This window comes from Adiantum capillus-veneris, chromosome 6, assembly GCF_014529385.1.
Source record: "Adiantum capillus-veneris isolate H3 chromosome 6, ASM1452938v2, whole genome shotgun sequence".
Classification (NCBI taxonomy): domain Eukaryota; kingdom Viridiplantae; phylum Streptophyta; class Polypodiopsida; order Polypodiales; family Pteridaceae; genus Adiantum; species Adiantum capillus-veneris.
Genome location: NC_140936.1, coordinates 105,307,349 through 105,329,828, shown reverse-complemented (window position 1 = coordinate 105,329,828; position 22,480 = coordinate 105,307,349). Strand labels below are relative to the sequence as shown.

Below are 22,480 nucleotides of genomic sequence, written 5' to 3'. Positions count from 1 at the left end.
GCAAATGTACGTCATTGCATTTAGCGAAACACCCTCACATTGCGTCTACTCAAGACAATTTAGAACAAATCAATCTCGTCCTTCATGTGCATAACCTACTAACACCATAGTCCATGTTGTCAAGTAGTGTTTTGGACTCATCAAGCTTGCCATATTGCCAAGCACAAAATGTTTCTGCAATAGACCAAGAATAGCCCCTAATTGCATAGGTGATCGCATTTGAAGGAAGGCCTTTCCTTCGTATGTGCTAAAAACATCTCAATGCTTCATTGCCACAGCCATGTTGTGCATATCTCATGAAAACATCCTAGCCATGAAAAAGGGCCCTTATTTTGCAGCTGGTGAAAAATCTAATTACTTCATTATTGCCACAGCCATGTTGGGTATATCCTGTAGTGCACCACATTTGGCATACATATCAAGCAAGGCAGTGCCAAGCACGACATCTTTATTCAAGAGCCTTTGACTAACATATAATTGTGAATTTTTGTGCCCATATCAACATCTTGCCTAGAGCGACATGCCTTCAAGATGCATGCATAGGTGATTGCAGCCAGAGAGAGGCCCTTGCTTTGCATCTGCTGAAAACAGATGGCATTCCTTGCTCTGCTTTCTGCACCCCACTTGGCATACAAATTGACCAAGACAATGCCAAGCACAAAATCTTTATTCAACAGCCTCTGACTGAATTTTTGTGCCCATATCAGCATCTTGTGTAGAGCCATATGCCTTCAAGATGCACACATAGGTGATTGCATTTGGAGAGAGGACCTCGCTTTGCATACATATTGACTAAGATAGTGCCAAGCACGCTAATATGGACACAACATCTTTTTTCAACAGCCTCTGACTAACAATCTAATAGTAAATGTTTTTGTCCCGTATCAGCATCATGCGGAGAGCGAGATGCCTTCAAGATGCACCCGTAGATGATTGCAAGATGCACCTGTAGATGATTGAGCGGCCCTTGCTTCGTGTCTGCAAAAAATAGATGGCATTCCTTGCCCTGCTTTCTCAAGCGCACCCCACTTGGCATACAAATTGACCAAGACAATGCCAAGCACAACATCTTTTTTCAACAGACTTTGACTAAATTTTTGTGCCCATATCAACAACTTGCGTAGAGCCAAATGCCTTCAAGATGCACGCATAGGTGAGCACCATCCCTGATACATTCAATGACTTCATGTATGAGAAAACGATGTTGCCGACGTTGATGCCAACATTATTATCATTGAGATGCCAGCTCTCTTGCGATGAGTCCATATCAACATCTTGCGTAGAGCCAAATGCCTTCAAGATACACACATAGGTGAGCACCATCCCTGATACATTCAATGAGTTCATGTATGAGGAAACGATGTTGCCGACGTTGATGCCAACATTATTATCATTGAGATGCCAACTCTCTTACGATGAGTCGAGTTGAACTTAAAAGCAAAAATGATGGGGCTCTTCTGCCTCAGTAGCCCATCGCAAACACTATGGCCAACCCTCCTTCAACACTCCACTTTTTAACGGGTAACGGCTCCTACGTTACTTTTAACTCACTTTGTTAATCGCCAGGTGGATGAACCTCCAGCCAGAGTTGCAATTTTGCCTCGTTAGCCGCATTTGTATCGGATTGAAGTGAGCCCAAGGGTAGGAGAAAACAAGAACCCAGAAGAGAGAAGCTTGAGAGAGAGAGAGAGAGAGAGAGAGAGAGAGAGAGAGAGAGAGAGAGAGAGAGAGAGAGAGAGAGAGAGAGAGAGAGAGAGAGAGATTGTGCTTTGTATTCCACAAATCCTATTATCTTAAGTTGACATAATCCTGTGTTTGACCCACTAGTTATAAGATGCTCAATTTTGACCCAGAAAATTGAAGGAGTACGAGCGGAAGTGCGACGCGAGAGAGAGAGTGCGAGAAGAAGAGCACGACGATATGGTGAACTCACTCTACTGTAATGTGTAGAGCATAGTGAGTTCTTATTAGGTTTTTACAAAAGAATATGTGTACATACTTGGCGGTCCGCCCACTTACCTGGGCAACCACATTGGGCTTTATACCCCAACAACCTCCCACTTAAAGTCCAATGTGGTACTTTAAGTGTGAGAGAAGCTACTATACAAGCTAATATACAAGAGATATAGAGAAGTGATGTACTACCCTACACCTAACTGCTTGCGGAAATGCGCAAAGCTCTCTGAGGGAAGTCCTTTTGTAAGGAGATCAGCAGGATTTTCTGTGGTGTGAACTTTGACAAGATGAAGTTGCTTATCCTTGAGCATTTCCCAAATGAAATGATACTTTACATCCACATGCTTTGTCTTTGAGTGATAAACTGGATTGCGAGCCAATTGTATAGCACTTTGACTATCACAATATAACACAGGCATCTCTTCTTTGATTCCCAAATCTGTTACTAGTCGATTAAGCCAAATTGATTCTTTGCATGCCTCTGATGCTGCAACATATTCAGCCTCTGTAGTAGACTGAGTAACACAATCTTGTAATCTAGAACGCCATGATACTGCTCCACCAGCCAATGTAAAGACATACCCTGACGTAGACCTTCGGTTGTCTAAGTCACCTGCATAATCTGAGTCTGTAAAACCCTTTACACTTAGCTCCTGACTCCCATAGCATATGCGCATACTCTTTGTAGCTTTCAGGTATCTCAATATTCCTTTCACTGCCTCCCAATGTTTCTTACCTGGGTTTGACATGTATCGACTTACTACTCCCACTGCAAATGCAATGTCTAGGCGAGTAGCAATCATTGCATACATTAAACTACCCACTGCAGACGTATATGGAATCTTATCCATTTCAGCCTGTTCTTCCTCAAACATAGGACAATCTTGTTTGCTAAGTTTCACATATGGTGGCAGTGGAACACTCAATGCCTTTCCCTTCTCCATATTGAAACGTTGCAAAACCTTGTCAATATACTCTGTTTGAGATAACCAAATCAACTTCTTTGATCTGTCTCTCTCAATGCGCATACCAAGTATATGACTTGCCTCACCCATGTCTTTCATGTCAAACGATTTTGCCATCTTTGACTTCAAAGCTGAAATTTCTTCCAAGTGCTTGCCAGCAATCAACATGTCATCCACATACAAAATAAGGATCAGCCAACTGCCATCCTTAGCCTTCTTTGTATATAGACAGTGATCGAACTCATTACGCTTGTAGCCTTGAGAAAGCATAAACTTGTGGAACTTATGGTACCATGCCCTCGGTGATTGTTTTAAGCCATAAAGACTCTTTAACAACTGGCATACCAAATCTTCCTTGCCTTTCTCAACAAACCCTTCTGGCTGCTACATGTAAATTTCCACATCTAAATCACCATGCAAGAACGCTGTCTTGACATCCATTTGGTGCAACACCAAATCTAATATGGCAACCAATGCAAGATAGCATCTCAATGTAGTCATCTTGACCACCGGAGAGAAGACTTCATCAAAGTCAATGCCTTGTTCTTGCTTAAAGCCCTTGGCAACAAGCCTTGCTTTGTACTTTGGCTGACTATCATGAGCGGTGATCTTATACCTGTAAACCCATTTACAAGGTAGAGCCTTTTTGCCCTGTGGTAATTTAACTAGCTTCCATGTCTGGTTTTTATGCAGAGCTGTCATCTCTGACTGCATGGCCAATTGCCAATTCCCAGAGTCCTTCATTTGCACTGCTTCCTTGTAACATGAAGGCTCATTGCAATCAGTCAACATGACACAGTTCATAGATGAAACAAACCTATCAGGAGGTCACGTGATACGTCCAGATCTACGCACAATAGGTGGCTCAGGCTCAGCCACAACCTGTGGTTCCACTCTATCCTGTCCTTGCTCCTCTTGAGCCCTGACATTTTGTCTTGCACGTGCAGGTCCATATTCTTGGAAGACAACTCTTCTAATCTCCTCAACCCTCTCTGGTTTAGAATGATATTTGGCTTCATTAAAGTGAACATCATTGCTGTGGATAACCTTTCTAGATTCGGGATCCCAAAGTCTGTACCCCATCTCACCAGAATTACCATAGCCTAGAAAGATGCACTCTCTACTCTTTGGCTCAAGTTTGTTCCTAAATTCCTTTGGAACATGAGTATATGCCTCACAGCCAAAGACTCTGAGATGCTTGTATGAGGGCATTTTGCCTAACCATACCATCTCTGCCACTGAATCCTTCTGCAAAACCTTGCTAGGAGATCTATTTATAAGATGAACAGTTGTTGATACAGCTTCAGCCCAAAACCCATTTGGCAGTTGTGCATTAGACAACATACTTCTGACCTTCTCTTGTATGGTCCTATTCATCCTCTCAGCAACACCATTTTGAGGAGGATTGTAAGGAGCAGTAAGTTCACGTTTTATACCTTTTGACTCACAAAAGTCCTGAAAGTCCTTTGAAACATATTCTCCACCATTGTCAGTGCGTAAGCATTTAAGCTTCTTGCCACTCTGATTCTCCACAAGTGTCACAAACGTTTTGAAAACACTAAACGCTTCATCCTTGTGCTTGAGAAAGTAAACCCATACTTTCCTCGAGTAATCATCTATAAATGTCATAAAGTAAGAAGCTCCCCCTAGAGATAGGTTAGGCATAGGTCCACACAAATCACTATGAACAAGTGCCAACTGTGTATCTCTTCTACTGCTTCTATGCTTATGTGGCTGCTGTGTTTGCTTACCATACAGACAATGTTCACAGAATTCAAAATCATTAAATGACAAGCCAGGAAAATAACCAGAACGAGACAAGATTTCCATTCCCTTCTTGGACATATGTCCTAACCGGCTATGCCACAAAGAAACGTTCGGCTTCTCGGTTACATTGATTACATTTTTAGAGACATTTGATACATAAATCATGTAAAGTCCTCCAGACTTTACTCCATGTGCTACTGTCATAGAACCCTTGGATATCTTCCACATGTTCTGTCCAAAAGTGGTGACGTAGCCAGCATCATCAAGTAAACCTGTGCTGATCAAGCTCTTTGTAATTGCGGGAACATGTCTCACATTCTTCAGCATGAAAGAAGAGCCATTCTGAAACTTCAATTGAACATCTCCAACACCTAAGATCTCACATGTCTGCCCATTGCCTAGCCGAACATGATCTTTGGTGGTCACATAAGAGGTAAACCACTCCTTGTTTGGAGACACATGAAGTGATGCCCCTGAGTCTATAATCCAGTCACTCAGTGCATTTCCATCAGATGCTGTAAGAAGAGCCGAGTCCATTGTATTTTTCAAGAAGTAGATATCTCCTGACACTAGACTGTCATTCTCTGCAACAGTGTTTGTCACATTTATTTCTTGAATCTTCACTGAGGACTTGTTCTTCTCACCATGGTCTTCTGCTTTGTCTTTTCCTTTTTCTGCTTTCCATTCTCTGCAGTCTCTTTTCATGTGACCCTTCTTGCCACAATGGTAGCATTCTATGTCACTCTTGCCTTTAGCACTGCGGGAATTGCTACGAGACTGATCCCTCTTTCCACCTTTGTACTTTTCTTTGGTCCTTCCCCTGACAACTAAGGTTGTTCCTTTGCCTTTGTCCATTGTCTTTCTGTTGGTTTCTTCAGTAAGCAGACTGCCTTCTACACCTGCTATGGTCAAACCATCTAGAGGTGCAGAATTACTCAAAGCTGTGCGAAAAGTGTCCCAACTTTCCGGCAATGTGATCAATAGGAACATAGCTCTAATAGGTTCATCAAACTTGACACCTTGAGCTGACAACTGACTGTAGATGGTGTTGAATTCATTCAGATGATTGGACATAGGTGTCCCTTCTTTCATCTTCAAGTCAACAAGCTTCTTAAGCCAGTATACCTGTGAAGCTGCACTCTGCTTCTCATAAAGATCACTCAGCTTTGTCCATGCTTCATAAGCCGACATCTCGTCTGCTACATTGAAGTAAACGCTTTCTGCCAAAGTCAGCATAATGGTAGAAAGTGCCAATTCATCCATTTCGCTCCATTCATCTTCGTCCATATCTTCTCGTTTTATCCCCTTGAGCTTTATAGATTTTATCTTCTTCTTTTGTACCAACACGTGCCAAATCTGCTTCTTCCACAATGGGAAATTTGTTCCATCCAGCTTCTTGATATTGTAAAGAGCAGTGTCCTGTGATCCAGCCATAGCTACGCTTCACAGTAGTTTACTTTCCTGGGAAAAATTCAGCAGAGTTTCCCTTGTAAACTGACCTCTGAACCAATATCAACCTGTCAAAAATGAACCAAAAAAGCTTCAGATTCTGCATAAATTTCGACAGAGTCTCCTTTGTAAAATGGCTCTGGTGTACTCAAAAACAGACCAAAAACAACTCAAAAAACCATTGTCTCTCTAACACTGTAAGCTGTGGATAACCTGTTCTGCACCTGTACTGTCTCTCACTGTCTTGTCACTGTCCTGTAAGTATAGACTGCGACAATGCCTCAACGGAAGTAAAGCAAAGATGCAATCCCAACTGTCTAACTCACAATCAATACATCCTAGCTGCCTATCTAAGGGTGCTCGAGGGATCGCTCCAAGACCTGTATCACTGAAAGGATCTCAACATTCGAGAATCCCCCAGCTCAATAAAACCTCACTTGACCCTCAACAAAGGCTGCAGTAAATCTGACAATACATAGACTTCCCACAAAGTCATACATCCACAAATTTCCCATTGTATGCTGTAACCGTTGCGGTGGTTGTTTGCTGCGTGACTCACAGCCAGCAAACCCTCACCAGACATACATCATCTCTGACAATACATCCCATGTGGAAGTACCTGTAATGTCAGGATGAAATCTGGAATATCAAGCAGCAAACACAAGCTACCTGATGAACTAGTGGATGTCGCCTACAGTCTGTGTGTAGGTGCTCCCGTGTCGTATGTGACACGCCTCCAAGAACTGTGAGCCGTCCTTCGATGTGTAGACAGCCACAAATCAGCACTCTGGGAGTGCCGATATCCTCAGCACCTACAATCGTAGGCCGAAACCCCAAATTTGCAGAGTCAGATATGCACCCGCCGAGACCACGTAGTCGAAAATGGCCTGTGCAGAACTTTGTCGAAGCCGAACGGTGGCCGAGATGACCTCAGAATGAAATTCTGAGAACACCAAGACCTTCGAGCTCACCCACAGGATTTGGGGCCGTGTCTTCGCTTGTCAAATCTCACTCCAATCTGAGCAGGTGACTTTGGCTACCTGCAAATGTTGCCCCGAGCCTCGATCTGAGCTCTGATACCAGTTGAAGGAGTACGAGCGGAAGTGCGACGCGAGAGAGAGAGTGCGAGAAGAAGAGAATGACGATATGGTGAACTCGCTCTACTGTAATGTGTAGAGCATAGTGAGTTCTTATTAGGTTTTTACAAAAGAATATGTGTACATACCTGGCGGCCCGCCCACTTACCTGGGCGACCACATTGGGCTTTATACCCCAAGAAAAATTAATGTACAATGTGCAGCGGCTTGTCGCCGGTAGAAGCGCACACGCAGCACGCTTGTGCCTCATTCCGATTGGAGATGGTCGAAAGACAGCCCCTTAGAACGAGGAAAATCTAGTGGTTGGCGTGCAAGTCTGTAGCCCACCAACTGGCACGCCATCGTCTAGCATTGGATTCTCCAACCCACTGAGGAGAAAGCAAAGTCCTAACTGTGTTTCCGTCCTTCAGCTAAGTAAAGTTTGTCACTGCTCTCAAAGTGAAGCTGCTCTCCCTCCTCTTCTTCATCATATTTCTTTTTTGCCCTGTTGTAAGTTTCCTTGCAACTCCCCGGTGTAAGTTTCTTTACAACTCCCTGTTGTAAGTTTCTTTGCAACTCTAGCACCTGCGTAAACGAGTCCATTGGTTAAGGAGAGGAGAAGACCCTAGCGTGCTCTTTTTGAAGCCAACATGAACTGGAATTTTCCATCGCCACTATCGAGTTGTCGAAGCTTGAGATGGATGCACATGGCAAGTGGATATCACGTTGTTGGGTATGTTGCTTTGCCTGCAATGGTTCTGGAGTGAGATGACAGCCTAGAGAGGATACCCATCAAAAATTTCTCGTGCTATCGTGATGGCACTACATTTCGCATCTGCTGGAAATAGTCTAGAGCTTTTTGGCTCTGTTCTCGTTGCGCACATCCCGCAATCAATGCATTTGAAGAGGCGACATTCTGGATAAGAATCTCCTCAAGGACTTTTTGTGCTTTCTCAAGCGCACCACATTTGGCGTACATATCGACCAAGACTGTGCCAAGCACTACATCTTTTTCCAACAGCCTCTGACAACATTTGGAGGGACACTCCAAGATCGCATCCTATAGAAACAATTGAATGTATCCTCATCACCCTCATGTTGAGGGTACCCCACTAAAATAAGAGCATTTGATGCAACTACATTGCATTATGAAAGCAAATCGAAATACTCTTGTGCCTTGTCAAGAAGGCCACACTTGCAATACATGTCCACCAATGCAGTTCCAACAATGATATTTTGATCGAGCAGTCCCTTATCTACAATCTGAGCATGCAGTTCTTGGCCCTTTTTTGAGTCTCCCAAGCTGCCACAAACTTTCAAAGCAAATACAACGGTGATTACATTTGGAAAAAAGGCCTCCTCATTTCATCTCTTCAAAATGCATCAAAGCTTCTTGACAATACCCTTGTTCAGCATATCCTGCAATTAGGGCTGTCTATGAGACCACATATTGAACAGTGAGCTGGCCAAAGGCTTCTTGAGCTTTTCCAATCATGTCGCACTTTGCATACATATCTAACAGTGCAGTACCAACAAAATTATCTTGTTTTGAAAGTTCTTATTTGATAACTTCTGCATGAAGTTGTTGGCTTTGCCTACTTCTCCAGAACGCCACATGCTTTCAAAGGAAAGGTGAAAGTGAGCCCATCTGGAGAGATTCCCTATTTTTTCATGCCTTCAAAGCAACCAATAGCTTTCTCTCCGCGCTCGTCACCCATGTTGGACATAGTCTCCAATCATGGTATTCCATTTTACCAGATTCGGAGATGGAAGCTCACCAAACACTTCTTAAGCTTTCGACGGTGCACCGCATTTCACATACATGTTGACTAGCTCGCCAACAAAAATGTGCTTCAACAACAAACTTCTGGTGACAAGCTGTGTATGCATGAGACTGTCTCTGTGCAAATCCCTTCTTTTTGCACATTCCTTTAACGAGGAGAAAACAAAGTCCTGATTGTGCTTCCATCCTTCAACTAAGTAAAGTTTGTCACTGCTCTCAAAGTGGAGCTCCTCTCCCTCCTCTCAAAGTGGAGCTCCTCTTTGTGCAAATCCCTTCTTTTTGCACATTCCTTTAACAAGGAGAAAACAAAGTCCTGATTGTGCTTCCACCCTTCAACTAAGTAAAGTTTGTCACTGCTCTCAAAGTGGAGCTCCTCTCCCTCGTCTCCCTCCTCGTCTTTCTTTTGTGCCCTGTTGTAAGTTTTCTTTGCAACTATTTCACCTGTGTAAACAAGTCCATCGGTTGAGGAGAGGAGAAGACCCCAGTGTACCCTTTTCAAATCCAACATGAACTAGTGTTTGCCATCGCCACTACCGAGTTGTCGAAGCTTGAGATGGATTCACATGGCAGGTGGTTGCCATGCTTCTGGGTACGTTGCTCTGCCTACCATAATTTGTATACATATCGAGTAAGGCAGTGCCAAGCACGACATCTTTTTCAACATACTCGGACTAACAATATAATCCCGCAACCAGTGCATTCCAAGAGGCGACATTCCGAATAGGAAGCTCCTCGAGCACTTTTTGTGCTTTCTCAAGCGCACCACATTTGGCATACATATTGACCAACACAATCCCAAGCATGACATCTTTTTTCAATAGCTTCTGACTAATTGTGAAGTTTTGTGCACATATCAGCACCTTGTGCAGAGCCAAATGCCTTCAAGATGCATACATAGGTGATTGCAATTGGAAAGAGGCCCTCCCATTGCATCAATTAGAAACAGTTTGTAGCTTTCTGGCTTGCTCTCGTTTGCGCACATCCCGCAATCAGCGCATTCCAAGGGGCGACATTCCAGATAGGAAGCTCCGCAACCACTTTTTGTGCTTTCTGAAGTGCACCACATTTGGCATACATATTGACCAAGACAATGCCAGGCATGACATCTTTTTTCAATAGACTTTGACAACATTTGGAGGGACACTCTGAGATCGCATCCTATAGAAACAATTGAATGCATACTCACTATCCTCATGTTGAGCATACCCTAAAATAAGAGCATTCTATGTGGCTACATTGCATTCTGGAAGCTAATCAAAAACCTCTTGTGCCTTGTCAAGAACGCCACACGTGCAATACATGTCCACCAATGTAGTTCCAACAATGATATTTTGCTCGAGCAGTCCCTCATCTTCAATCTAAGCATGCAGTTCTTGGCCCTCGTTTGAGTCTGTCAAGTTGCCACAAGCTTTCAAAGAAAATACAAAGGTGACTGCATTTGGAAAAAGGCCTCCTCGCTGCGTTTATTCAAAATGCATCAAATCTTCTAGACAATACCCTTGTTGAGCATATCCTCCAACTAGGGCTGTCCATGAGACCCCATTTTGAGTTGTGAGCAGGCCAAAGGCTTCTCGAGCTTTTCCAAACATGTCGCACTTTGCATGCATATCTAACAGTACGATATCTACAAAATTGTCTTGTTTTAAAAGTTCATTCTTGATAACTTATGCCTAAAGTTGTTGTCTTTGCCTACTGCTCCAGAGATGCCGCATGCTTTCAAAAGAAAGGTGAAGGTGAGCCCATCTAGAGAGATTCCCTGCCGTTGCATGCCTTCAAAGCAACCAATAGCTTCCTCTCCATGCCCATGTTGGACATAGTCTCCAATCATGGTATTCCATGTCACAAGATGGATCTCACTACCAACAAAAATGTCCTTCACCAGCAAACTGTGAATTTTTGTGCCCATATCAGTATCTTGCGTAGAGCCACATGCCTTCAAAATGCCTGCATAGGTGATTGCATCTTGAGAGAGGCCCTCGCTTCGCATCAGGATTCTGCATGCGACAATTAAAAAAGCGTGACACAGCCACATGCCTTCAAGATACCTGCGTAGGTGATTACATTTGGAGAGAGGCTCTCACTAGATTCTGTGCGACATAGCCGCATGCCTTAAAGATGCTTGCGTAGGTGATGCCGTTGCATGCCTTCAAAGCAACCAATAGCTTCCTCTCCATGCCCATGTTGGACATAGTCTCCAATCATGGTATTCCATGTCACAAGATGGAATCTCACTACCAACAAAAATGTCCTTCACCAGCAAATTGTGAATTTTTGTGCCCATATCAGTATCTTGCCTAGAGCCACATGCCTTCAAAATGCCTACGTAGGTGATTGCATCTAGAGAGGCCCTCGCTTTGCATCAGGATTCTGCGTGCGCCTGTGTAGGTGATTACATTTGGAGAGAGGCTCTCACTGGATTTTGCGCGACATAGCCGCACGCCTTAAAGATGCTTGCGTAGGTGACTGCATTAGGAGAGAGGCACGAATGTCTTGCTAGATTTTTAATTAAATCCCACTACATGCTAGCGAAGTAAAAATAGCGAGGAAAGTAGCCACGTGGGTTAACGTGTAGCCAGAATTGTGATTTGGCCTCCTACACTAACGATGAGCCAATTGGATCCACTGAGCAAATACAGGTTTAGAGATTGTCTAGTTTTAAAAGTCCATTCTTGATAACTTATGCCTAAAGTTGTTGTCTTTGCCTACTGCTCCAGAGATGCCGCATGCTTTCAAAAGAAAGGTGAAGGTGAGCCCATCTAGAGAGATTCGTTGCCGTTGCATGCCTTCAAAGCAACCAATAGCTTCCTCTCCATGCCCATGTTGGACATAGTCTCCAATCATGGTATTCCATGTCACAAGATGGAATCTCACTACGAACAAAAATGTCCTTCACCAGCAAACTGTGAATTTTTGTGCCCATATCAGTATCTTGCGTAGAGCCACATGTCTTCAAAATGCATGCATAGGTGATTGCATCCTGAGAGAGGCCCTCGCTTCGCAGCAGGATTCTGCGTGCGACAATTAAAAAAGCGTGACACAGTCGCATGCCTTCAAGATACCTGCGTAGGTGATTACATTTGGAGAGAGGCTCTCACTGGATTCTGTGCGACATAGCCGCATGCCTTAAAGATGCTTGCGTAGGTGATGCCGTTGCATGACTTCAAAGCAACCAATAGCTTCCTCTCCATGCCCATGTTGGACATAGTCTCCAATCATGGTATTCCATGTCACAAGATGGAATCTCACTACCAACAAAAATGTCCTTCTCTAGCAAATTGTGAATTTTTGTGCCCATATCAGTATCTTGCGTAGAGCCACATGCCTTCAAAATGCCTACGTAGGTGATTGCATCTAGAGAGAGGCCCTCGCTTCGCATCAGGATTTTGCGTGCGCCTGCGTAGGTGATTACATTTGGAGAGAGGCTCTCACTGAATTTTGCGTGACATAGCCACATGCCTTAAAGATGCTTGCGTAGGTGACTGCATTAGGAGAGAGGAACGAACGTCTTGCCAAATTTTTAATTAAATCCCGCTACATGCTAACTAAGTAAAAATAGTGAGGAAAGCAACCACGCGGGTTAACGTGGAGCCAGAATTGCGATTTGGCCTCCTACGCTAACGAAGTAAAGAATGCTTAAAAAATATGCACACAATTTGGTAGGCAACACGCCTATATCACGTGACTTGCAAGCAGGCAGTGCCAAAAAGAGGGTATCGAGCAGGCTTCTTCTACCCTAGGCCGTCGCTATGGCCTGTCGCATAACTTAGAAGCTCCCAAGGAAAGAGAGCAGGCATGGGGTTGATCGACGTGGTTAAGAGAGCTCAAAGCCTGAGCCCTTTGGACGCGCAAGGTGCTGGTTTGTCTGGCCTCGAACCCACCTGGCTCGTCTCAGAGGAGGCAACGTCAGCAGAGACGGACAATGGCGAGCTTGTAACTTGGCGGGGGGTGCCTGCAGTAGCCGAGCTCGTGAAGCAGAGAGAAGAACAGGAGGAGCTACTCATTGCAGACTTAAAGGCAAGGGCTGATGACTCTCTTTCGTTAGCCTCCATGGATGGCTTGCTGAGGTCATACTTAGAACAGGTACTAAGTGCTAATCCGAGCCCTAATTCTGGAGATAACCCTAGCTCTAACGCTAATCAGGCTAATGGCAGCCTCACTTCTGAATCAAATGCCTCCGGGCATTCTACTGGTAGAAAAATAAGAGTTCCTTACGTTGGGCTTGCAAAGCTCCTCGGGAAGGCGTCACCACTCCTTGGACAGAAGCTCCTAAGTTTAACCCTAAGAGCTTGCCTTGTCATCAAGAGCTTTGATGAGGTGAGGGCCATGCTTGGTTCACATGCATTGAGTGGAAACACGTACCCCGACCTTGTGTCCACGCTCATAGAACACGATCAGGCAGCTATCCTTTGTCTGTGGTTGCGAAATGTTTGTGACCCAAGGTTTTCTGATCTGCTCTTAGTGCTGAAATACTTCCTGAAGAGCTCTCTTCGTGCAGGCAAGAGTCTTGCTACGGTCCGCTCTCAATGGCGGCAATCAGCTTTTGTAGCCATTGAAAGGTTGTCTAGTATGAGTAAGGTTGCTGAAAGCAATGAAGGAAATACAGGAAGAGGCGATGGGCAAGAAAATGTGGATGCATTAGCTAACGTGACGAAGGAGAATATGAAAGAGGAAGCCATATTCAGAGCCCTCTTGCTATCTGCAGCAGTCGATCATTTTCAGCCTTATGAGCTTTGCCTACATAATCTTGTTTGCTCGGGACATGATGAAGCAGTTTTGACATCCATATTGTCGCAGCTGGAGAACAATGAGGTTTTAAGGCTTTTGCGCTACTTGAAGAAGTGGTTACAGAAATATTCCAAACGAGGGTCTCTTTGTGCTCTCCAACATAAGAAAAAGGATCTATGGGTTCCTTCTCTTGAAGATGTAGTGCAATGGGCTTCTGTTCTGCTAGATGCGCACATGATGTCTCTGGTTCTTTGCTCTGATTTCCATGCTGAGATTCGCTCTATCCAGCTCTTAATCAAGGGCTTAGTGGATGCTGGCCATAAACTCGTACGTTTGGTTGGTGTTACAGAGCACTTGAAGACGAAGGGTCTTCTACCTACACAAAAATCTTCTTATGGAGAGGATGATCATGTAATTGAGTATCTTGAAATATAACAATGACTTGCAGACCAACTCTCTATCAGGTTACTGGTGTCCAGATTGAAGGTGTTGCTTCATGCAAAGTCTGAGCCAATTTGCATGATTCGCATTGGCTTTGTGATAGTTATCATCAGCAGCATGTCATTTATGCGGTGATGCTTCAAGGTTTGCATGTCGCTGTGGTAAATTGCTTATGTAATTGGCTGAAGATTTTATAATTGGGAAATTGCAGTCTGTGTTTCTTAATTTGTCTTTATCTGTACTGTTGACAAGCTCTGTCTTCCCAATTTCAGCAATTTAGGAGTGGTTGTCCTCGATGTCCATACTTATCATTGAGTTAACACTGATGTTACCTAAGCTACCATCTGATTATTGCTGTCGTTTATGGTCATGCTGGCTCATGTTCTGCTTAGGTAGTGCGCTTAGGGAGTGCCAATGGAGTTCTGGAAGTTGGGGGTACCCTGTGTGGATGGTTTGTTGTGCCTTTGAATGTCATCAAACTGGACTTGTGACATTGGCAGAGCTTCAACAACCATGGATGGCCCTCAAGGAAATTTGCCTTTACCAATGGACCTTTTCCTTTCTCTCCACATTGCGGTGCAGGGGGCTTCGAGGCATTAGAGGTTCTTTTGGTGTTGGAGCCTTAGAATCTGGAGTGGGTGGTGCACTCGGGGCTGGGGTTGCAGAAGCAAGACAACTTGGTGTCACCTGAGGCAATCTTCGCCAAAAGAGATGGTGGCTTTGAATGAAAAGGCTCTAGTCAAAAGAAAGATGGAATAGTTTATTTTTTGCTCTCTGAGTTTGGTGGAGGGTTAACCAAAAAAGCTTGTCCTTCTCCTTCTCTGATGCATAAAATTCTTCTTTTTGCTTTTGCTCATTAAAATGTCTCTGTTTCCAAAGGAGCTAGCTTGGTTGGTTGAGCACTCGACCGCCGTGACCCGGGCCACGGGTTCGAGCGGCCAAGCGATCCTGATAGCACTCACGGTCAAGCGACCCTGGTAGCACTCGCTGACGTTTGTATCGCCTTGCATGGGATATGTGTGATTTGCTACGAAATAACTCTGTTTCCAACAATCAATGCTGAAATAAACGTAGTCTTGTGATATTGGCTTATCATTGCACATATGAATAGTTCTTATTGGACTATTGTAGTGTACCTTGGTTGATTCTAACAATTTATGTAGTGGGTCACTGTCGACAACTTTGTCTATAGCACTAAATCTTCGATCCAGCACAGAAAGCTCGACAATTGTCAGTAGCCACAAAGTCAAATGGACAAACCTGAATTCTCCACAGTTAAAACAATTATGGGTTGCCAAGCAATGACCATTTTTCAAGTGGGCCATGTCAATAGGCCAATATAATCCAAACTACCTCTGTTTGCTCGGCATGTCAGCCAACGTACTTAGCTTTACAACCTGTTTTTGTTGCTTCTTCTGGTTCATTGATCTTGGCTCAACATTCATGACACTTCTTGTTTGATGCAATTAGTTGACATAGTCTTAGCAAAATCCTCAATTCTCACATCATTATCATACCCACAAACGATAAAATGAAATAGGTGATCTAAAGACTCATGACCATCAGACTTGCCTATTTGAAGGAAAAAAAGATAAGCAAAGGAATTGAAAGGATAAGATCAACACCAAATGCTAAATCAAGTTGAGTGTTTGTAAGCCATCTGAAAAGCCCTAACATAGATGGCAGCTTTTGTTGTGTTAGATTTTGTTGTTCTTGTTATTATGGTTCCAAGCCTACCATTTGTTTGAGGGTGGTGCTCTATCTTGTTCTAAATAACCATTTACTTTTGACATTTTTGCAAAGAATTACAATAACCCTTGGAAGCAATACTAGACTCTAAGTTGACATGCATATTGAACTTGATGAGACAAAACAACCCATTCTCTTGAAGGTCCTTTATTACTTTGTTAGCGTAGTGGGAAATTCCAAATCCTTGGCCTGTCCTGAGCCCACGTAGCTCCTCTTTTTTTTTAAAAAAACCAGCGCTGAAAACCTCTAAAAAAAACTATGCCGTCAAAAGCTACCAATTGCCAACTCTTATCAACAATTCAATCTTAGTTCGGAGGTTCCCATAGTCACACTCATTTCACTTATGTGATTTTGTGAGGGGATTGAGAGATTCTCAGTGAACGCGAATCCTTGGCCTGTCCTTAGCCCACGTAGCTCCTCTTTTTTTTAAAAAACCCCAATGCTGAACACCTCTAAAAAAAACTACGCCGTCAAAAGCTACCAACTGCCAACTCTTATCAGCAATTCCAAATCCTTGGCCTGTCCTTAGCCCACGTAGCTCCTCTTTTTTTTATAAAAAACCCAGCGCTGAAAACCTCTAAAATAAACTACACCATCAAAAGCTACCAACTGCCAACTCTTATCAACAATTCGATCTTAGTTCGGAGGTTTCCATAGTCACACTCATTTCACTTATGTAATTTTGTGAGGGGATTGAGAGATTCTCAGTGAACGTGAATCCTTGGCCTGTCCTTAGCCCACGTAGCTCCTCTTTAAAAAAAACCCCAGCATTGAAAACCTCTAAAAAAAACTAAGCCGTCAAAAGCTACCAACTGCCAACTCTTACCAGCAATTCGATCTTAGCTCGGAGGTTCCCATAGTCACACTCATTTCGCGTTCACTAAGAATCTCTCAATGCCCTCACAAAATCACATAAGTGAAATATGGAGATGAAGACAATGACACACTCGAAAATAATAAGACTACCTTGGATGACCTCATTAAAAGCCTGTGCTAAGAAGGAGGATTTGTGCCAAGGCAATAAGGTACATGCGAAGATTTGCGCTAGTGGGTTACTTGAGAAGGACACGTGCTTACAGAGCTTGTTGGTCAGTATGTATGTTAAGTGCGGTGCACTTGTCAGGGCACAACAAGTTGTTGATGAGTTCCAATCCGGGATGTCATCGGTTGAACTGCACTTATTGCAGGATATGCCCGACATGGGTAGGGTCACGAAGCTCTGGGCTGTTTTCATCGCTTGCGAAGCGAGGGCCTCTCTTCGGATGCGGTCACCTATGCTTGTGCCTTGAAGGCGTGCGGTATTATTCAAGACGTTGATCTGGGCAAACAAATTCATGACGAGATTGTTAGTCAGAGGTTGTTGGAGAAGAATGTCATGATTGGCAATGCGTCGATATACATGTATGCTAATTGTGGTGTACTTTGGAAAGCACAACAAGTTTTGGACGAGCTTCCCAACCGAGATGTCATCTCTTGGACTACATTAATTGCAGGATATGCCCAACAAGGCCAAGACCAGGAAGCTTTGAATTGTTTCCATTGTATGCGAAGTGAGGGTTTCTCTCCAGATGCAGCCACCTATGCTTGCATTTTGAAGGCATGTGGCATTATGCGAGACATTGATATGGGCAAACAAATTCACAATGAGATTGTCAATTAGGGGCTGTTGAAAAGAACTGTCATGCTTGGCAATGCTTTGGTTGACATGTATGCCAAGTGTGGTGTACTTTTGAAAGCTCAACAAGTTCTTGACGAGCTTCCTGATCGAGATGCAGTCTCTTGGAATGCATTGATTGCAGGTTATGCCCAACAGGGGCAGGGCCAAGAAGCATTGGGATGTTTCCAGCAGATGCAAAGCGAGGGCTTCTCTCCAGATGCAGTCACCTATGCTTGCATTTTGAAGGTATGTGGCACTTTGAAAGACGTCGACACAGGAAAACAAATTCATGATGAGCTTGTTAGTCGAGGGTTGTTGCACTAAACTGTCATGCTTCGTAATGCTTTGGTTGACATGTATGCCAAGTGTAGTGTACTTTCCAAAGCACAACAAGTTCTTGACGAGCTTTATGTTCGGGATGTAGTCTCTTGGAATGCATTGATTGCAGGATATGCCCAACAAGATCAGGGCCAGGAAGTGCTTGTTTGTTTTCGTCGAATGCAAAGTGAGGGCTTCTCTCGGGATGCGGTCACCTATGCTTGTGTTTTGAAGGCATGTGGCATTATGCAAAACGCTATCATGGGCAAGCAGAGTCATGATGAGATTGTTAGGCAGGGGCTGTTACAAAAAGATGTCGTGCTTGGCAATGCTTTGGTTGACATGTATGCCAAGTGTGGTGTACTTTTGAAAGCACAACAAGTTCTTGACCAGCTTTCTGTCTGGAATGAAGTCTCTTGGAATGCACTGATTGCAGGATATGCCTGATAGGGGCAAGGCCAGGAAGCTAAGGGGTGTTTTCAGCGAATGCAGAGGGAGGGTTTCTCCCCAAATGTAGTTTTTTGGACTGCACTTATAGGAGGATATGCCCAGCAAGGGCGGGCCAACGAAGCTCTGGACTGTTCTCAATGCATGCAACAAGATGGCATTTCCCCCAATGCAATCACTTACGTCAATGTGCTCTATGCATGTAGCCAGTCAAGTTTAGTCGATGAGGGTTAGATGCATTTTGATAACATGAGGGAAAAACATGACATTGCACCAAACAAAGAACACTATACTTGCATGGTTGATCGTTTGGGACGTACAAGGCTCTTTGACAAAGCAATGAGAGTAATTACAATGATGCCGTCGTCTGATCATCGGCCAGTTTGGGTCTCCCTTCTAGGTGCTTGCCGACAATGGAAAAATGTCAAGCTCGGAAAGTTTTCTTTTGAGCATGTAGTCCAACTAGACCGACGTTATGGGGCAGCATATGTCTTAATGATTAATATTTATGCAGCTGCTAGGATGCAACAAGAGGTAGAACATATTGAATGCAGGAGAATAAAAAATGCAGCTTGGAATAAGACAGGATCTCACTGCTGGGTTAATGCAAGTGGAAATGCTCAGTAAATTTGTTGTTGGGGATACCAAGCATCCACAAAGCAGACAAATTAAGTGACGAGAATGCAATGTTTGCACGTCACGGAGAGGAGTGAGAGAGGAGAGTACACATTAGTGGATGGAGCTGTGCAGCAACACACCATACCCTTATTCTTTAATTGTGTGTATATAGATAAAATGAATATTAAGTTAAGGTTAGTGAGATGGGGTTTGGCCATTCTAGCCTGGGCACAGTGGCCCTTTATGCAACAAACAAGATCTTGAAATTATATTCCTTGCACGCGCATTGGTTCCACAAAATCTGTCGGCTGATTCCAAAAAGGTTTTGCGTTGTCAGCATAGTGAGAAGTTGGCTAGAACTTGAGAAAAGATCAATTAGTCCACAAGGAAAAGCTTATGTTTCACAAAGAACATTCGCATTGATGGGGAGAAGGGTGTCTAGATGCACACTCCAACACCCGCACCTAGCGCCACTCTGAACACTTCTCTCGAGGTCTTTCTCGATCCGTGGGATGCCATGGAGCCCTGTGCTGTTTCCAACAGATGCAAAGTGAGGGCACCTCTCCAAGTGCAATCACCTACGCTTTTGTCTTGAAGGCATGTAACACTGCCTTGATGTCCGGAATGTCGTGTCTTGAAGTGCATCTCATTGCCCAACAGTGACAAGACCAGGGAGCTCTGGCTGCCTGCTTGTTTTCAAGATGCAAAGCGAGGACATTTCTTATGATGTAATCACATATGCCTGCATCTTGAAAGCATGTGGCACTACGTAGGAGCAATGATCACGTATGTGAAATGTGTTGTTCTTGGGAAAGCACCAAAGAGTGCTTGAGGAGATTTCTATCCGGAATGCCATGGAGCCCTGGGCTGTTTCCAAAAGATGCAAAGTGAGGGCACCTCTCCAAATGCAATCACTTATGCAAATAGGGGCTATGTGGGGCTGTTATAGAAACATTTTGTGCTTGGCAATGTGGCAAGCTTGATGAGTCCAAAACACTACTTTGACAACATGGACTATGGTGTTAGTAGCATGTTATGCACATGAAGGACAAGATTGATTTGTTCTATGGTGTTTTCAAATTTCCAAACTTGAGTTTGGAACTAATCAGAACAAGAGTACATATAGATGGCATAAATAATCTGGTTTGAACTCTTTACACCAGTTCATATTGATCACCCACTGCCAATGTGCCTTTCGCAGTTGAGCACCATCCTTTTTGCTTCCACCAGATTTGGACGTATGAAGCGACGAGTGAATTTTGATGGGCTTTGAATTGACAGAAGCTGAAATATAAAATTCCCGCTTCTTCCTAAAGTTCCTCCACCCAAATAGTCACAAGCCTATCTCCTTCATCCTCCATTGTCGTCTCTTGCAACGGGTTAAGAGCAGGAGATGCCCATCATCGTTGATGCAAGGTGCATCGACGATAGACATTCAATCGCGCGGTGAGTAAGCCTTATCATTCTGTGATTTTTGACATATTTGACACTGCGAACGCAGTTAATGAACACACTGAGAATTGCACGCTGCCGTGGGAATGGCACGTTCCCTCGTATTATAAAAATTGGGGAGGACTGTGCAAACTCCCCCATAGAAGGAAACTTGCATGTTTTGTTTTTTTTTTAAAACATAAAAATGGAACAACAAACAACTAATAACATTGACATCTTGTATGATTACGAACATTGAGATTGACAAAGCTCTAACCCTCCTCGTGGTTTTTTGCAAGGTACCCCTCTGAAGCACTACGATCGGTATCTCATTCTTTTGAGGTACACCTCTGAACCACGGAAATTGGTAGCCTCTCTCTCTCTCTCTCTCTCTCATCCTTTCATCCTTTCATAAATATTTTGACTTGAGAAGTATTGAAATGGCATATATAGTTTCTAATATTTTGCTTGAGAAAGATTTAGAAGAGTTATGGCAACAAGGAGTGGATGCCTCATTGGCATCTGGAGGGGGGCGTATGCATGTAACTATGGATGGCTATGAGGTACCTTGTGATTACCAAATACCGACAGTTGCCTTTGGTTTGAAAGAGCTTGGTAAGATTTCAATATAGGTCTTAATGCATCCATGCAAACACCTTAAGAGCCAAGACAAGATCAATAGAAATTGTCGCTGTTGATTGTTTCACTTTGATTTGGGTCTGCAGTGCAGTGTTGAAGAGTTAGTTTTGTTGGGACTTTGTTAAATAGAATGACTGGAATGTGGTAAAAAGAGGCTTGGATGAACAAGTTCTGGGAGAATCTCCTCACAAGTTCAAGAGTGATATAGAAGCTCTTATGCAATTGAAGGCAGATAATCCAAAATTCAATGACAAAACTGTCCTCCATAATTTGTTTTGTGGCCAAAATGGCAAATCTGTTGGTCCAATTGTTGATGGTGATGCAGATGTAACCTTCAACTTTAGAGCAAACAAAATGATCATGTTGGCAAAAGCTCTTGAGTATCCAAATTTTGATAACTTTGATAGGGTGCGTGTGCCCAAAATTCACTATACTATGAGGGTACATCTCACATGTACCTTTGGTCCTACAGGTCATATTTGTCCATCCAAGACGATAATAAAAAATATACATCTCTCTCTCTCCCCCCCCCCCCCCCCCCCCAAGTTTTTGTCTTCTAGAGGTTCTTGTTTTCTCTTACCCTCGGACTCTGTGGCTAACGAAGCACTCTAGTTCATGATTTAACTTCATGGCAATCAATCTTGCAAAGTAGGAACCTTAAATCTTTGACCTCGTTCATATTTTTGCATATCTTTAATTGTGCCTACTTTAACATCACTATTGTAGGCATTATATTAGTTAAACAACAGAATTATAATGCATGGCAGAATCTCTTGCACCACAACCAAGACATCACTCGTTAATTATTTCTTCCCATGTTTAGTGCATTTATCTATTTGGTTTTAAAAATGGAAATGCAAAGAATAAAGATAAAATTAAGGACGGGATGCATTAGAATTTTGAATCTATTGCCTTTCTGGGTGCATCTATCACATTAACCACAAATTGACAATTAGAATTCAAAAATGCATTTGAAGATGCATAATATTGTATCATTTGACATTGAAATTGAAAAATATGAAAAGGGTCTAAACTCTACATTATTGTCAAAAGTGTAACTAGATTAATGAGTAGTTTAATCACAAGGGCAACTAGATTAAGCAGTGAATTACTTTTGTTCAGAGTGGGACGAGTCTCAGGAAGTTGTGTGTATGCACGTACTTTTTTCTAGGGTGGGACAAGTGTATGTACTTGTAACTTTATGCATAAATGCATGAGAGAGAGAGAGAGAGAGAGAGAGAGAGAGAGAGAGAGAGAGAGAGAGAGAGAGAGAGAGAGAGAGAGAGAGTAGCCTTTGCTTCATTTTTGTCTTTGCTTTCCATGGGCTTGGCATTCCTTCTAGCCCCTTGTTGGAAATTGATGCACGAAGAAACCATAGTGTGGTGGATTACTTCAGTGATAGAACTAGGCCGTTGAGAATTGACATACGCGGCCATTTCTTCACGTAATCCCGCACAGA

At 43.3% G+C, this 22,480-nt stretch overlaps 2 protein-coding genes and 2 pseudogenes across 2 annotated transcripts; 2 read left to right on the top strand and 2 right to left on the bottom strand.

The window, feature by feature from the left end:
• Positions 1 to 1,788: 1,788 nt before the first annotated feature.
• On the bottom strand, positions 1,789 to 10,902 carry LOC147456024 (putative pentatricopeptide repeat-containing protein At2g01510; annotated as a pseudogene).
• A 1,753-nt stretch (positions 10,903 to 12,655) lies between these two features.
• Positions 12,656 to 14,174, top strand: LOC147456023 (uncharacterized). Its single transcript, XM_086514598.1, has one exon. It carries the CDS (start codon positions 12,789 to 12,791, stop codon positions 14,154 to 14,156), a length of 1,368 nt encoding a protein of 455 aa, XP_086370724.1. The 5' UTR covers positions 12,656 to 12,788; the 3' UTR covers positions 14,157 to 14,174.
• A 141-nt stretch (positions 14,175 to 14,315) lies between these two features.
• On the bottom strand, positions 14,316 to 15,868 carry LOC147456022 (uncharacterized). The gene has a single exon (XM_086514599.1). The coding sequence runs from the start codon at positions 15,485 to 15,487 to the stop codon at positions 14,954 to 14,956; it is 534 nt and encodes a 177-aa protein (XP_086370725.1). The 5' UTR covers positions 15,488 to 15,868; the 3' UTR covers positions 14,316 to 14,953.
• Positions 15,869 to 16,873: 1,005 nt separating this feature from the next.
• Positions 16,874 to 18,567, top strand: LOC147456021 (putative pentatricopeptide repeat-containing protein At3g13770, mitochondrial; annotated as a pseudogene).
• The last annotated feature ends 3,913 nt before the right edge of the window (positions 18,568 to 22,480 follow it).